This window comes from Falco rusticolus, chromosome 8 (genome assembly GCF_015220075.1).
Source record: "Falco rusticolus isolate bFalRus1 chromosome 8, bFalRus1.pri, whole genome shotgun sequence".
In the NCBI taxonomy this organism is placed as follows: Eukaryota; Metazoa; Chordata; class Aves; order Falconiformes; family Falconidae; genus Falco; species Falco rusticolus.
Window position 1 is genome coordinate 20539719 of NC_051194.1, and position 12634 is coordinate 20552352.

At 40.3% G+C, this 12634-nt stretch overlaps 1 protein-coding gene across 13 annotated transcripts in view; it reads right to left on the reverse strand.

The window, feature by feature from the left end:
• Positions 1 to 4180: 4180 nt before the first annotated feature.
• LOC119152920 (protocadherin alpha-C2-like) overlaps positions 4181 to 12634 on the reverse strand; it is a 97424-nt gene continuing 88970 nt past the window's right edge. For 8 of the 13 annotated variants that reach the window (XM_037398718.1, XM_037398714.1, XM_037398713.1 and 5 more), the window contains one exon: positions 4181 to 7905. In XM_037398718.1, coding sequence (XP_037254615.1) covers positions 7861 to 7905 — 45 coding nt within the window. In that variant the 3' untranslated portion in view covers positions 4181 to 7860. The remainder of the gene's footprint in view (positions 7906 to 12634) is intronic. The other 5 variants (XR_005105980.1, XR_005105981.1, XR_005105978.1 and 2 more) reach the window with 1 other exon arrangement.

Below are 12634 nucleotides of genomic sequence, written 5' to 3' on the forward strand. Positions count from 1 at the left end.
ATTTTAAACAGTTTTCTGAAACAAAGCTTGGGGTAGGTGGATGGGTAGGCGAGCAGAAGAGAAGCAGACATGATAGCCTTAGATAGGAAGCATTTGGACAGTCTCTTCATTTTGAACATGTGTCTGGACATGGGCACAAATCCAGTCTTGCCAAACTTGCCCAGTTTTGCATTTTAAGACAAGTTTTGGGAGGAGGCTAGGGGAGCTGGACTAGGGCAGGAAAAGGTAGTACATGGTTTTCACCATGTTTTGACAGTGCATAGAAAATACAGGAAGGTGTAATAGCCTCCCCCACCCTGCATTTAAAAAAGGACGTAGGACTTGTGGTTGAGCTAATTTATCAGAGAGAAATGACCTCACCCAGCTGCACAGACATGAAGAGACCTTGGGAGCTTTCAAAATCAGTTAAAAAAAAAAGCACTCTTTGCCATGTGAGTGATTGAGCAGCAGGGCATCTGTCCCATTTGCTGCCATAATCCCACCATTGATTGACTTGTATGGATTTGGTAGTCAGCCCTATACCTTTGACAGAGCATGTACCAGCGGCCCAAAGCCCATTGTCAGCTACAGTCAACAATATAGATATTTATGGTGGAGCATATACATGACCTTGCAGACTGAGGTCAGGGAGCATGGACAAGAGCCTCTGGGGTTATAAGTTTTTAGTACATACCTCTGTGTTGAGGAGGGACAAGACTTAGTATAACATAAAACTTTTCCAGAGTCTAACCTGTGGAGTGTGCAGCCCATGCTTACACCTGCAGTTTGCCTGTGACCTATTTATTATCTTATACAGCTACATGATTCTGGTCGACACTGTGACAGTGAGCGCTTCACCGCAAAACTCACTTGCTGTAGGGGTTTCACTTTTAAGTTAATCAATGAAGAACTAACTGCACCATCAATATTGATCAGGCTGTGAAGGCTTTGGCATTATAGCACTGCAATATCCTGCTGCTTTCCATTAGCTGTGTGCATACTGTGTGCCAGCACCTACGCAGCTTGACGGGTTAACAGGGGGTGCCCAGCACTACACAATAAGGGCTTAAGCAAAGATAATTGATAGGATTTTTTATTTTTTCTTAGGTACAAACAACGGGAGCAATATAACTCACAGGTCAGCAGTTCCTGCTGTCAGCCAAACAGCGTATTTGGCAGCTTTGCAGATGATACGGGCTGTCCATTTGTGAAAGCTTGCTTGACCTAGCGAGCCATTAGCAAGAACTGTAGGCAGAATAGTCCCTCCCTCTGACTGCAAGTGAGTGCATTTAGTGCCCTGGGTTGACTTGTCACACTTTGAATCTCTGATACCTTCTAATGTGGAAGATTTCTCCTACCAATTCTGGCTAATAAATGTCTCCTTGTTTGTGCTGCTGGCCAGCATCTGACCCTAGGTGGTCAGCTGATACCTTCCTGTGCAAAAGGAGATTAAGGATAAAACTGGTTTCACGTTTTTGTGCCATTTACTCCCTGAGAGCAGAGGGAGGTACTTGTGCCTTCCAGTTCCCAGTGCAGTCACCCTTCAGGTAAGATGCAGCTCATCTTCACGATTGCAATTACACTGCAGCTGCACTTTGTGATGCTTAGTGGCAGCTTAAATTCAGTCCTACAAAGAACTTTCTGAGTGTATAGGTAGCTGGTCTAACGGAATTTACATACCCTTGGGGTTAGGCAGCTCCTTTTTATCAGGTAAACACCCATAAGCAGATTTGTGGTTCACTTTCTTGAATGTCAGTACCTAAATGTTGCATAATCCCCCTTTAGGCATCTAAGACAAACAGAATGTCATGGGTTTAGGCTTGTCCCTTATCTAACATGCATCCTGGTAATTTCCACACTGCAAGGTAGGGAGTTGAGAGCAAGTTCAACAAGGTTAAGGCCCTTCATCCTGTCCCCATGCAGCCCTGGTGCCAGCTGAAGCTGCCCACAGCTGGGGTTCAGCATCTGGGAAGGGCCAGGTTGGCACAGTGGATCTAGGCAGGGCCTGAGCCTCCTGTGCCAGCCCCCAGGAGTGACATCTTGGGTCCTCACTGAGCCTAAGGCTGTTTGCACCACAGGTGATGAAGAGGAAGGGAGACAGCAGTCAGTAATAGCTTTGACAGTGTATATATCTGAGGGTGGGCAGTGGAGATGTTTGAAAAGCCACAGGCCCTGGGGTACAGAATTTATTTGATTCATAATTGCTTAGCACAACGTTTCACAGGTAGAGAAACTGCAGGTAAGATTCTTTAAAGACTGGTGGAAGTAAGTTCTTCTAGGCAGAGGATGATTCACGTTTTCCTAAAGGAGGGCTATGATATAGTGGGGGCTTATTTAGGACATGGGATTAGTTTTCAGTCCAGTTTTCCTCAGAATTACATGCATTTTTCTACTGAGGCTGCACTGAGTGGAATTTAAGTCTCAGAAAAGTTGAAGGATTTATCTAACAGGAAAACTATTGCAGGATTAAAAGTCTAGGGTAGCTGTGATTGATGTGTTTTACCAATTACTATGTCTTGTCAGGCTTCTTGTATGGTGCCATTCCCATAATTAATGGGCAAGGACTTTCTAATTTTCCTTGGTACTGCTCAAATGGTGCCAAGACACTTGAAGTGTCCATAAAGTACCACCAAAGCAGCTGAAACAGGGCTGCCAGGGGCATCTCTAATATTATCCCATGTCAGTGCTAAAGCCTGTAATCATGTGTAATGCCCCAGCACTGATGCAACACCCACTGCTGATCCCATAGGGCAGCCCTTTGGGGCCTCACATTTGGTAGAAGATTCAGATATTACTCCTGGAATGGTGCATTCATGACATGGGCTTTCACATAGGTGTGCCCAACACCCCATTTATGTGCCTTATTGCAATGGTAAGCCTATAGGATAACATTTCCCACCTGACAGTGTACATGGCATTATCTCTTCATGACATGTCCCACTCCCCACCCCCCCACCCCCCATAAAAGAGCTCATTATGTTGAGGAACAAGTGAGTTGAGTGGTGGGAGTGATAAGACTTATGATTGCTCTACTTGGTATGAAGGTCAGTTTAATACCTCCAACTCTTTGTCAGGGTCCTGATTTTAAAATCTAGCAAGCCTAGCATGTCCTATACTTCCCAGAGCACATATTTGCTTCATGCAGGTTAAACTATAGGTGATGATATCAAAAGGTTGTTCAGCTGTCCACTAATTTCCTCTTTAGAGACACAGGAAGGAAGAAACCAAAGGACTTCAGTGTTCACTTACTCATCAAAACCAAACTTCTGATCAAAGTGAAACTTCTGCACATTTACAGGAGCCTTAACAGAACGTGGGACCCTTGGCACTGTGTTTAAAAAGTTTCTGTGTCAAGGAACAGCCAGTAGTTTCCAGCAATTAAATAACAGCAAGATTGAGGAACCTACTTGTTCTTTAGGACTCAAATGAAGATAATGACTCAGCTCCTTCCTGAATGGATCCTAAATGGGATCCACAAAACTTGTTTCTAGGGTCAACTAGGATAAGGAAGGAAGACTGCACATGGTTTATTTTACTCAGTTGTTCACACACAAGCTTGGCTACAATTTGAATTAAAATGTGAGGCCAATTGTGTAAAAGAAAGCTGTATTTGGCTTTACATTTTAAGAATATAATTAGAGTCTGACAACAGCTCATTTTAGAAACACAGAAAACTCTGACTGAAGTGTGTGGTGGAATGATCCAGGAAGAATCATGGACTCATTTTGTACCTAAATATTTTACATATAGATTAGGGAGCTAATAAAATGAGATTTCCTGGAGGAAATCTGTTTTAGACCCTTGAGACTGTTATGCCCCAGAATGGGCAGACCTAAGTTCTTGACCAGCCAACATGAGTAATATATGCTATAGAAATTGTACTAATAAGCACTGTTCTATAAAGGTAGCTTATGCACATTTCTCCTGGGGAGAAAGTCAATTAACCATGTAATGGCTTTTTCAAAAAATGGAAGCACATCAAATGAGTGAAGAAGGGGAAATGAAAGATGACCCTAAAAGATATCAAAGCTGGCTGCAATTAATTTCAGAATGGATTTTCATATATGAAATTTGGGAAATGCATTTTGGGTTCTGTGTTCTTCTCCTTATGTAAGATCATTGCAGAACTTTAATTCAATCCCCTCCTGTGATGTGCAATGACCCAAATACTGAACAGAAAGAAACTGCACAAGACTAAGTCTTAGAAGCCTAATGTAAAATGAGATATCTTTTTAATGACAGGATGCAATTAATATACAACATAACTCTGGCTTAGTTGTTATAAAAGCCAAATAGTTTTGGCCACTGATCTTGTACGTATAAAAACCAGACTTCCAAAGACAACATGCTCACAGAAAATATATGGATTATGAGAGAAATAAATTGTTCAACTGGTAAAAAGCCCCAAAATTGTAAATCCTTGTTAACAAATTCTGCAGAGTATTTTGTCTTGCTCATTTCACTGTCAGCAAGATGATAAAAGAAACTTCTGGTTTTTTGAGTCTTGTTGGCTTTGGCCACCTCTGATTTCCATTTTTGTGTGGTATTTAAACAGTAACCTCCAAAGCTGTAGCAGAATGTGCAAACTCTGCCCCCTGCCCTGCACCCCCCTCCCCCAGTCCTCCACAAATACTTCATGCCAAGAGGTTCTCCTCCTCCTCCACATCCAAAATCAAAGATGTCAATGGTATAAGTTGTACCCCAGCTTTGAAATAGCCAAATTTCACTAAAGACATCTCAGCATTCCAGCTGTACTAGAGGGTTCAAATAAGGAAAAGTCTTCCAAAAATCTGGTGAGGTGCCTGATGCAGTGAAAACACAGTGAGTCTGTATAATGTCTATTCTATAAGTGCAATCCAGTCTCTATTTAAATAATTCCGGCAAGAGCATCTCTTCTGCTCTGAGAGTTTTTTCTGTTTTATCAGATCTCCATACTGGAATGCTTATCCTCAGATATTCTGCTTCTGTCTACCAAGTCATGTAAGCATACAGTCCTCCTGCAGCAACACTTTAAAACTTTGTGTTTAAACAGGCCAGTCAGAGACATGCTGCAACTCCTGGTTCATGCTGTCTTGGAAGACCAGCTGTGTATGACCACTAATGAGAAATGAATTAATATGATTTGCTTGTATAGAGGAAATGCAGGCACTCAAAAGAAAAAAGAATTAAATTAAAATCTAAAAATAACCAAATGTTAAAGATTTCTGTAAGAATTAAATCTTTGTGATGAATTTTTGCCAGCAGCATTCAGGAGAACTACTTTATGATGAGTACAAAAGAACATTATCAGCCTGTTTAAGTTACCAGTTTATGAACATTTAAGGAACACCTGGATTACTCACCAAATAAAAAAGTAAGTCTAAATGTACTTGCATAGCACACCTGCGCAGAAGAACAGCTCCCTCCCCAAATCTTACAGTTTTTCTTCTTGACTAGTCTTTAAACCTGAATCAAGGATTCTCTTTCTCAAGTAGCATCTTTTTAACCGCCAGTAAAACAAGACTGGTAGAAAAAGAAAACTCTGAATAGACCACATGAGGCCATTGGTTGTTCATGCTTTGAGATATGAATTCTTTTATTAGAGTTCTACCTTCTGTGATGTTTAAAGCCTTGCTGCAGGTTCTTAAAAATGAATAGGAATTGTCCTATTCTGAACTGTCAGCAGTTTGGAAATTTAAAACATCCAGGACATGTCTCAAGAAATCCAGTTGTTCTCTTTGATCCTAGATTAAAGGGACTGTTAGAAATTTTAGAGCTATGTAGTTTCTTACAAAGTTCCAATTAATCCAACACTTGAGCTTTATTCTGTGAATGTACAATTATGTAGAAAACTCCTTGGAATTCCCTCATCAGCTATACTCTATTTAAAAATACATGTATTGGTTTCACATCAACATCCTCAACCACATTCAGCACTCCATTTATACCCTTAGGTTTAGTAATTCACAGAGCTTTAGCTTCACAGATTCTTACCAATAAATCCCAAAATGCATGCATGGCTTGGTTTAAGAAAGATATTTTACTTGTGTTTCATACACAAAAAACTGATAATCAACGGTGGCTTAAAAAATTAACACTACTCCACTTTTTCACAAGTGTACAAAAAAGAAATAATGAATTTACATTCAACAGTAAAGCTTAATGTCCACTCTAATAATAGCTGCATTGACATTCACATACACAAGCACAGAATAAATATTTCAGGATTCTTATAAGAGCATACAGCATACATACAGTACTTGAATTTTACATAATTAGTGTTAGTAGGGTCAGAAATTCATAATCTCATAGAAAAGTAAAACTAAAATCAGAAAAGGTGTGGGAGGTAACACCAAGGTACTGCACAGAGCTAGCAGGTTAGTAAATCCATTTCTGTGAGGAGTTTGCTTCTGCTTCTTCATATTAGGACAGTTTGTTTGCAAAGGTGTATCCAAAGTGCAGAGTAATGCAAAAAAAAGAGAAGATATTCTTGTACTTATTAATACATGCAAGAGGCAGCCCCCAAGTCACCCGACAGAATAAAGCTGTTATTGGCAAGTGGCCGATATAATACAGATGTTTCAGGCAATTTTTCTAAAGCACTTTAATAGCAGCAATTGTAATTTATAATGGCTCTAGATTGACTTCTGTTTGGGTTAAAGGGCATCATATTTCTTTAACATTTACAGCTATATTTCTTTATAAATAAATATCTCAAATAACAAATAGCATAGTTAATGTTTCTTTTTTCTCTCTTTTGCATAAGTGTCGTGGAAAAACTCTGACCTTTTCAGAGATATAATGTGCAAAATAATGTTAGAGTGGAAATAGTGACACAGAGCATCACAGTCAGTTACATTCCTGGAATGTCAGCCCAGCCCTTCTTACACTCTGAGGGCTAGCCTTGCCAGGGTAATGCAGGGCTTTAAGGGACTATTTTCCCAATGGCTTGCTTGGTAAGAGATAAAATTTATGGTATCTTAAAGAGCTGTAAATGTGAGGTTTTATTTGCAGGAGTGTGTACAACACATCATATATAGGGCATATGTTTCCACGCAGTGACTTCTCAAGATTTGAAAAGTCTGGTCATCTCCTTTCAGACATTTCCTCCCCAGCCTGAACATCTCTGAACATTTATATTCATTAGGTGTTTCTCCTGTTGCATATTTACCAGCTCTTCTTGCAGTTTATAATCTGATCTTGTATCACCTAGCTGACACCTGCACACAAATATTTCCAATCAGATAGAGGGTGCACAACATTAAAACTTTTAAACCTGTCCTGTAAGTGTCATCAAGACAGGAGCACAGGAACCACAGTGCAGAGTCCAACCTCTCACTGGCTGTACTGTGAAGATTCTCCTTTTCGGCGTAGGAGAAAGGAAACTTGTGTCTGCTTTTTAGATTCTGAAAACAAGCCAGAGTGGAGAAAAAGAGTTAACACCAGACTTAATAAAGCTTTTAAGACAAAACCTGTTAAGCAATTTAGACAGACACTGTGAATTTCCTGCAGATTTTGTCAAGTCTGTACATACAGGAAATTTGTTAACAGTAGGAAGAAGTTGGGAGTTGCTACATAGGAGAAATCTGCCATTATTACAAAAACTGGCTAAGTGGCTTCTTTCAGTATAAACCCCTCACTGGTCACTGTTCTCAGTGGTGCTGTTGCCCTTTTCTTTTTTCTCCTGAGTCTTGTTTCCCTTCTTCTTTTTCTTCTTTTTCTTGGTCTCTTCCTTCTTGCCAAAGGTTATGAAGTCACTTTTGTCAATTTGGCTGTTTGGTGGCTCCTGCCGGATGGAGATGATTGCAGGAGATCCTGGGATAATGAATTTGTCTGGCAACTCACCAGGACCACCTTGTTTGGGATTGCTCGGTCCAAATTTAAAGGTCCAGCTGTTGCTGTTCACACCAGCTCCCACTGGGGGGGACACCTCTCCCGCCTCAGGTTCTGAAAAAGTCAAAACAGCAAGAAAAGCTTAAAGCACCATTAATTACAAGCACTCAGTAACAACTTCTTACTTGAAAACTATGGTTTTAGCCTGGCTCTGCACTGACTTTCAGTTGCCTGGCTGTTCATCTGGGAGTTATGGACTGGTTATGGTCTAGGCTGCTCAACACATACAACAGTATGCACTTACTCACTCCACATACTGGTGGCCTCAATATGCTCTGGATCCCATGCTGTGCCTTGAAATACAGTTGTTCTCTATTTCTCTTTTGAAGTGCACGGAATAAGAGATTGCTGTAATGCAGCCCACTGTAGTGTTTTACAGCATGAAACACAAGCATGTGTATTGTGTGGCACAAGGGCATGTTTGAGCATGTCAAGTCTTTTGGGATAGGGTTAGAGGAGTGTCCAGGGCAGGGGCAGTCAGCCTTGGCAGCATGCACATCCATCCTGTCAGCTGTGTCCAGGATTCCTTGTGCAGGCAATGAGGTGGTGCATCTCAGAGATGAACCTGAGAGCCAACCAGCACGTAGGTTTGTATGTACACGTGTATGCAATGTGGCAGACACAGACCTAGTATAAAAACAGAGGCAAACTGAATTGCCTGGGTAGAGATACTGCATGACTCCATCAGTCAGGGTGCAGAATCTGGTCTCAGCAATATTCATAGTCTTCTTCACGGTGAGGCTCTAACAACCTGCTCCCTTTTTCCAGGAAATGGGATGACTCTTGTAAGAAAGTTGTAAAGTTTTTCTAAACTATGAACTTATGAGCACAATGGGAAATCAGAAAGAGTTGGTGCCAAATTTGTGGTAAGCTGTCAAGAATTGTTCAGAAGTGAATAATATTGCAGTGAGTTCTCACACTGGGAAAGTCCTCACTATTATGTTTCTTTTTTCTTATTGTAGTATCACAACACAAAGGCTGGAAAACACCAGACTGGTGACTAACTCTTGGTTCTGTGAATTGATATGGTAGAATGGTAGAATATAATATTTTAAACAGGCACATATGAAGTGAAGTTCTGTCCCAGCTTTAGGCTTGCAGTATGAAGCAAGTTTTGATTTTATTTCCATGATTTTGACAGGATTGAGCTAATCAGATTGACATGTTTATGTATGTTGCCTTGACAAGGACAATTTTTGAGCATAATCAGATGCAACACAGATTAGGTTCTTCTATGAGAAAAAATCCTAAAACCTGGCTGTTTTCTTTTTTCTTAAACTTTGAAAATTCTTTGTAATTTATGTAACTCCCAATTCTGAATAGTAATAGCATATCCATTTTGTGTATCATTTCAAGCACTTAAAGGATTGTGATCAAGGGAAAGCTCACTGCTTATGTATTGATGCTAAAGCCCTCAAATCTGATGGAAACATTCTTATGTACATTCTAAAACTGCTGTATCACAAACATAGGACCTGTCACACTTGTGATGCTCCTAGCCGCACACAAATTCTTGCAATACTGCAAAAACAATGCCAATACCACTGATGTGATTAAGTCTCAGCATTGTGTATTCTGCATCAGAGCTGTCCAGTTGAATAGGTAAAGATGTTCAGGGTAAAGAAGGAGGTGAGACCTGCATTGCTACAAGGAAGGGTTGGAAAACAAGCTCCATATCCCTTGGAAGAGGAGGCAAGGGCACAGAAAGGAGAAGAAACAGAGAAGTCCTAGGTCTCCTGCAGGTGAAAGAGGGCAGGAAAACAAAGTAGACAGCCTAGAAGGAGACTGCCAACAATTTGACAGCCCAGAAGGTGCTATTCAGTAAACCTCAGCTAACGACTGCTCCATACCCCTGTAGCGATAATGAAGAGTACTGCATTTACTTTAGCAGCCATTTCAGGAAATTAACAGCATCTCCTGTACTTCTTATTGTTTTATGACTCTTCATCTGCTGTGATGTTGTTCTTAAAATTTTCTAATAAAATGTATGTCACACATATCGACATAATGCTCTCCTGGTTCAAAAGCTGAAGAACACATTCTGCTGCTTGACAATCCTTCTCTTGCCTGGCAGCAAAATAAACAGCACTGGAAAGCATGATTCCTTTTTAAGCTTTTCCATACTTACGCAGTATGTCCATGTTACAGAACCAAAGAAATGTGTATATATGACACATCAGAACTGTCTCTGAGACCATCTGTGTAATAGGTTTTGCACAGGAAACTTTGTAAAGGAGGTGATATGACTGCTTTTATAATGTGATGTTTAATCAAGAATAAGAAGAGCCTGTATGCTTCTTTTCCCCCAAGACTGTATTTAATGATGATGAAGATTTGACTTTGAGTTTATGATCTTTGCAGGGATCTGCTGAAGTTGTTTTAGTGACCTTAACTTCCCTTGCATCAAATATCTTTTTTGAAGTTGTTATTAAAGTGGAATTTCCTCTGTTTTATCAGTTGTAGCTTTTCTGTAAATTTTCTACTTAAACATCTTAAACATCAGCTTCAGATTTTTCACACATCTGCCACTGGTAATAGTAATGTCCTAGCAAGCTCTTTCATACTAAATTCATTAATATGAACCAGCTTTAAGTTCGGCTTAATAAAGTATTTTGGTCAGGTACCTTTTATATTGCTTTTCTTTCTTTGAGATGACAAATTACAAAGGTGAATGTTGTGTGTCTTGGCCTTTTCCCAAATTATTAATGAATTGTCTCCCTCCAGGAATACAAAAATGTGAGCTTTCATATTGTACATAATAAATTAAGCCCCATTTGACAAATAAATTATTTCCCCTTCCCAACAAGCCCATGCAACATTCATTCCCAACACCACTGGCCCACAAGCAATGCTCTTTTCCTGTTCTTGGCAGGAAAAAAACAGCTGAAGGTGACCCCAAACCATGTTTGAACATTCCTTGCTCTGACTGGGGAGAGCCCTGTAGCAGTGAATAGTCCAAAACCTGCTCTGAAGTGTACAGGGTTACAACACTGTCTGGAGTGCAGTGCCACCGCAGCACAGCTGAAACATCACAGTGTGTTCATGCCATTTTGATACAAGCACAACGACAGTGACTTTGTATTTTCCATTTTAGCACACAAATACGGTAACATGCAAGAATAGAGGGTGTCCTTGAGGTACAGGATCTCTTGCATGGAAACTCCTTGCCAGTCTAACAGGGTATACATATATGTCTACATCATTGAAATCTAATTCAGAACAGGATTTTGACCCTTTAATCTAGTTCTGCCTAAACAAATCTACTCACTCAATGATGTCAGTAACATTTGTCCCAAATCCACCTGACACAATGTATCCAAACACAACAAACCCATCCTAATCTACCCTGGGATCAGGATTCTGCCAACTTAAAGACTTAGGGGGTTTACTTGCATTTCTGCATGTTCTTCCAGCCCCTGATGATGTTTGTTGTCCACACAAACTAAGCATTTTAATACTTGTTAATACTCACTAAGCCAAAGGACACTAATTATCCTTACAGCTGTGTGGAGAGCTCACATACAAAAAGACAGAGATGGACAGAACTTAATGAGTTAATAGCCAGCATTTCCTATGACTGGGGTTTCAACAATCTCCTCAGAAAATTTCCCTTCTGTGCGGTTTACCTGGTATCATGTGTGTTTATCTGTATTGGCAGGCTGGAAGGTCACAGTTCAGCTGTACTAACAATATTGTATGTTTAGGCATTTCAGATCAAGGATAAATGTCATCGCCTAGTTTCCAAAGCTTCCTTAAACAACTCTTCTGTTTCTTACCAGCAGGAACTTAACAACAAAAACTTTCCACTTAGATGCTGTTTTACATTTAACAGGATTAGTTGTACTTCTCTTGCATATTTTCTGGGTCTTATCGAATGCTTTACAGTTGTTTATTAGACTTAGAGGAAAATCTAAATAAAACAAGTCTACAAGCTATATTCATAACAATTTAAAGCATTACACTTCTCATCTTTCTACAGCTACACAGGAGGTTTTTGCCAGGGTTCTTACATAAAAGCGCAGTCTGGCCATTTCCTGGTGTAACTCAGAGGATTACTTTGGAGACTGTCCCTTTGCTTTACGCTCAATAAATATGGCGATCTTCATGTTCAATGACCAAATGATTTCTTTTTAAAATGCATGCATGCATCCAAAATCGAGGCTGCACCTGCAGCTCCTGATGCTGCTTCGCTTGTGTGTCTGTGTGCTAAAATGGGAAATGAACTTTTCACCCCTTCCATTTCCTCATACTCTCACCAAAACACAAGTGTCTCAGTAGACTTTAAATGGAACCTAGAGCAACAGAGACTCTGCATTCAAGTACATCATATATTTGGTTGGGAGGAAAGGACCTCTAGGTTGTCTTTCAAAATAATTATTTTTCTATCCAGTGACTGTTGTCTGAAAATACATACATACAATAAAAATTACATACAAAACCCTCCACATCCTAAAATCACCTATCTGAAACTGGAAGCAGTAGGGTATGGTGCCCAGCTACTTTTTTATCTTCCAGAGGCATTTACATGTCATATGCTGTAGCCCTCTACTTCCCACAGGACTTGAAAACCATATAAAGCTCTGTCAATAGGCACTTGTTCAGCAAGTCATAATTGCTTTGAAAGCACCCGATTTCCTACACACTGTCAGATAGAAAGTGCCATGTGGATATCATAGGCTCCAAGATCCCAGAAAGGAAGCAGATTGCAGGGGAGCTGTGTCACCTCACTATGCACCAAGCTTCTCGCTTGCGTGCTCCGGGCACTCCTGATCTCAGCGCTGGG